General features: G+C 43.7%; 1 protein-coding gene across 1 annotated transcript; it reads right to left on the bottom strand.

The window, feature by feature from the left end:
- Positions 1 to 330: 330 nt before the first annotated feature.
- COX7A2 (cytochrome c oxidase subunit 7A2) lies at positions 331 to 3661 on the bottom strand. The gene is made up of 4 exons (NM_001198782.1): positions 3586 to 3661; positions 3134 to 3223; positions 1716 to 1800; positions 331 to 1038 (listed from the first exon to the last, which is right to left on the bottom strand). The coding sequence occupies exons 1-4, from the start codon at positions 3601 to 3603 to the stop codon at positions 980 to 982; spliced, it is 252 nt and encodes an 83-aa protein (NP_001185711.1). The 5' UTR covers positions 3604 to 3661; the 3' UTR covers positions 331 to 979.
- Between the last annotated feature and the right edge of the window lie 926 nt (positions 3662 to 4587).

The following is a 4587-nucleotide window of genomic DNA, read 5'->3' as shown; positions in this document are numbered from 1 at the left end:
CAGTGGGAATATCCCATGTATGAGAATGGTGTTTCCAAAATACACCCTTCTAGGATATGATCCCACATCCCACTTCCATTTGTGAGCTTGGGGCTGAAAACACTTCTGAATGCCACTTCAGCCCTGTCTGGATTGTCTGAAGTAAAACAAGTTGGATCACATGATGAACCCGAGGTACTGACTCGACAGCAAGACTAAAAAGGCCTAAACCGTTTAGGAACATAAAACCTAACTGGTTTTACAATGCATAGCTAACAGCTTCTCAGAAATGTGCTACCTCAACAGCTGCAATAGTCAGCCCAGTAAGAGGCACGAGGGGAGCTTGAGTTAAATGATTCTCATGTCATCCACCAATTTAATAGATGCTTCCTAGAGGCAGCTTTTATATAGCAGGCATTCTCAGTAACAGCATTACCTACTTCAGATACAAGTTATTCCTAAGTACATGACAACAAGTAGAAATTACTATTGGGTATCCTCAGGCGATCTTCCAACAACTGGAGCTGACAGCAACAATGCAGAATTACCAAATTCTCAACATTCACTTCCGTGTAGGTTTTGTGATTTAGTCTAATTCTGATTATGTATTTCAATATAAATTTGCTCAGCTAAAGCAAGACAGAATTTCTGTAACAAAGAGGAGGTATCACTTTCTTAGGATTCAGGGTATTTAACTCATCTTTGAAGTACCAACATAAACTACACTGGAAAACAAACAAACATTCATACAATTAAGAGATCTGCATATTGATAACTCACTGCACACACTCCAAAAGTAAAATGCACTCTAATGGAGAATATATGATATAGTCCAAACCACCTTAAAGCAACATACAAACTGCTTTATTGATTGCAGTTAACATGTTACAATTAAATTAGGATTTCAAGCATTAAGCCAGAGGCTTATAGTAACTATAAGCTGCCATCATGGTCATGTGGAATTGGACGAAGAGATGCTAGTCACTAGGGCATCTTGGAGTCATTTCTGCTTCTTGGGCATTGAAGCCATCATCAGTTCATAAAGAACATAGCCTGTTCCTGAAAAAAAAGAAACAAAAGAAGTGTTTTCAATAATTATTTTCAAATGGAAATATTTTCAAGTATTTCCATAACCATACCTCAACAATTATTATTTTTTTTGCAATTTGTATTTTATAAAAACAATTTTAAAAAATCATAAAAAACTCTCCACAGTCTGTATAAAAAACCTAAAAGCATAAAAATGAAGAAAAAAAGTGGGAGAGGGATGCTTGCAGAACTTGCACAGATGACAATAAAGAAGTGGTTACTCATTGTTATGGTAACTGAACAGAAAATCCTCTGGAACAACACAGTTAAGTTAGAGGGTATTACAGAACCATATAAACAAATAACAAAGAGGCTAAATATAGGCAATACCATAAATTTTGGATGTAGTATGCTAATTTTTACACCATGTGAAACCTCAGTAACTCTGGTATCACCTAGCACTAAAAAGAGTCAAGCTAGAAAGAAAACTGCAGTGTGCGTGTGTTTTAACTACATTTTATTCCTTTTCAAAATAAGCTTTATGAGTTAATTCAGCTTTGTCTAACATCTTTACATGGATTCTAAAGGAGTATCCAGTATGTAGTACTGTGTCGGTCATGCTGGAGATGATTGTACCAAAAAAAGTATTTTGATCTCAGCAGGTTGGAAAGTGTACTAAAGCATAAATGTTTTAGTATGAGCCTTACCAAAAACTGTCAAACCCATGGTGACTCTGTACAACAGACCATCCATGATCCCACCTTTAAGATACACGGGGAGGCCATTATCCTCCTAATGGAAACAAAGAGACAAAAATAAATTATTTAAATGCAGTTCCTGCAACATTAGGTTAACGTAACTGGAACTACCTGGAAGATTTCTTTCCCCAAAATATCTTCAGTGCTTCCAGAAGACTCTGAAAAATCTTGAAAAGCTCATTTAGATTGAGCTTTGTGTTTCAAGTTTTTGCTGTGGTATCAAGTGAGCACCTACTATCAAAGTGTGGTAACAGCGTGTATTTTCATTTCTAAAACACCAACTGGTACACGCTTGAACACCGCTGGCACCATTTGCCAGCCCCCTCAGGCCCACAGTAAGTGATTATCATCCCTAGAATCTTCCCATAAGTCTCCAACACATTCAAACTATACTATAAGGAATAGGAGCAGCCTCTCCTAATCATTACTTGTTCTAAAACAGGAGACTGTTTTGCTCCACCTGAAGTGACACTCCCTGAACACGGGATCCACAGGATCTTTACTCTTGCTGGCAAGTTTGTGCTGCTTTGGAGTTCAAGTCTGCCCCTAGCTGCTGACATGCACTCCTGCCCAGCTTAAACTGCTGTCACACAAGAAAGGAATTCGAGGAAGAAACAGTATTTAGCCAGCAATATGTAGAGATCGATCACGTGTCAGCAGAAACAGAATCTCTGACTACCTCTTTATCAATATCCCTCTTCCCATCGCATTCAACAAGCACTGTGCTCCTCAGGTAGTGTCCCAGCAAGACTGACCTTCTCTTTCAGCAGAAAGGAAAGCAATAAGACACAAAAACTACTGCATCGTTAAACTATTAATGCTTTGCCCCTTTCACGTTCCTAAAGCCCAGTCTCACCTACCCTCAGTAAGAAATTACTGCTCCAAGTTAAGGCACATAGCTGGGAGTATGCTCTTAAGTACCCATCTTAAGATGCTTTTGGCATCTGCAGAACCACTACTCCTCACTAGGTGGCATAGCAATCAGAAGAGATGTATTCAGTATCTCCTTTCAGTATCTAAAGGGAAGCTACAGGAAAGAAGGCGACAGACTCTTTAAGCAGGGCCTGTGGTGACAGCACAAGGGGAGATGGTTTTGATCTTAAAGAGGGCAGATTTAGGTTAGACATAAGAGGAAAATCTTTTACAGTGAGGGTGGTGAGGCACTGGAACAGGCTGCCTAGTGATGTGGTTGATGCCCCCTCCTTGGAGGCTTTCAAGGTGAGGCTGGATCAGGTCCTGGGCAACTTAATATAGCTGTGGTGTCCCTGTTCATTGCAGGGGAGTTGGACTAGATGGCCTTTGGAGGTCCCTTTCAACTCTAAATCTGCTAAAGCCTTGTCATCACATTGTCAGTGTTCTCTCAATACCTGGAACAGCTTCTGCTTCTCAGGAACTCTGTTCTCCAGCAGCCTGCGCGAAGCAGTGCTTATGGTCCTCTGGGAAACTTGGCGAAGACTCTAAAATAAAGGAAAAACGGCATTTTAGAAACAGTGAAAGCTTTCAGTTATATCCACAGTGGTATAGAAGCCGTTCCTTTTAAAATTAAGACGGAAGCGGAGGAGGAAGAGAAGAAGGAAGAGCCACCACCTTCACCCAAACCAGCACGGCAGCCCCCCCTGCACCCTCTGTAGACGTTCTGCCATACCCTAACCCAGGACCTGCCTGCAGACAGAGCGCAGAGGTGCTCAGAGCCCCCCGCCCACAGCGCCAGCTCTCAGCTCGGCTCCGCACGCAGCAGGGCGACCCCCAACCCCCCCCCCCCCCAGTCCCCGCTGCCCTTGCCGCCCCTCAGGCCGGCCCGTGGTACCGGCCCCCTCACCAGCAGATTCCGCCACATCGCGGTTCTTGGTCCCTTCACCTCCTGCCGGCAGCAAGGGCAGCGGAAGCGGAAGCGGCACGAAGCGCCGCCCCGCAGCGACAGGCGGCGAGAAAATGGCGGCCGCCAGCGCTGGGGCTGTGGGGGTCAGTCCCGAGGGGGCGGGGATAAGGGCGGCAGTCCTGGCTCGGCTGTGGCGCGGAGAGTACAAAGCGTAACCACACAGCTGTTCCTGGCCTCAAACTTCATCAGTAGCATGGATGCTGAGTGTTCTGCATGCAAACAGAACTCAGAAGTCAGTTAAGTGATTCACAACGTATAATTGCAGATGGGGAAGGAACACCAGAACTGTATGGAACACAAACCTATTTGAATCCGAAGGAAGAATCTTTTTGCCCTTTAGGAAAGTGCTCTGTAAGCCTCTGGTTTCTGCACTGCAGATCCTGCCCAGGCGTGCATCATCTCCTTCCCCTGGCTGACCCTGCAGTACAGCACTGCCAGAACACCACTTCCCAGCTCGCTGCGGTAGCAGGGCACTCAAGTCCTGGCATTAAAGTGCTGGTGCTGGTGCCAGAGCTGATGATGAATAATCTGTGTCAAAGACAGCAAATCAGCATTCAACCCAGTACAGAAATAACGAACTATATCCCAAAGCACAGCACTTCCCTGTCTGATGACCTGCCTCAGAAAAGCACTATCAAAAAACGCAAAGATGGAAAGGTATTTATCCATAGTCTTAGCTGAGTGCAATATTAAAAACGTTATTTATAAAGCACAATCATAGAGAAAAATGATGCACTGCAGCAAAGGAAGAATTCAGATGCATTATTTAACCTATATTAATAAAAGGATCGTCATCTGCAGAGAAATAAATGTTGCCTCATTTCTGCTATGTGAACTGTTTCCCAAAATGACTGAATCTGAGCTTCAGAGCTATTGCCTGGAGTTCACACTTAAAGCTTGGTGTGCAGTTACCTACTGATCAAAGCTTGGAGCAAGCAGGAG

Source organism: Gallus gallus, chromosome 3 (genome assembly GCF_016699485.2).
Source record: "Gallus gallus isolate bGalGal1 chromosome 3, bGalGal1.mat.broiler.GRCg7b, whole genome shotgun sequence".
Classification (NCBI taxonomy): domain Eukaryota; kingdom Metazoa; phylum Chordata; class Aves; order Galliformes; family Phasianidae; genus Gallus; species Gallus gallus.
The sequence above is the reverse complement of the archived record's forward strand: the minus strand, read 5'-3'. Positions and strand labels throughout refer to the sequence as shown.

Excerpts from the sequence above, each read along its gene's own strand:
- COX7A2 (NM_001198782.1), bottom strand. Across the intron at positions 1,801-3,133 it reads AGAAGCAGAAGCTGTTCCAG|GAGGATAATGGCCTCCCCGT; the intron begins GTATTGAGAGAA and ends TGTTTCCATTAG. Across the intron at positions 1,039-1,715 it reads CATGGGTTTGACAGTTTTTG|GAACAGGCTATGTTCTTTAT; the intron begins GTAAGGCTCATA and ends CTTTTTTTTCAG.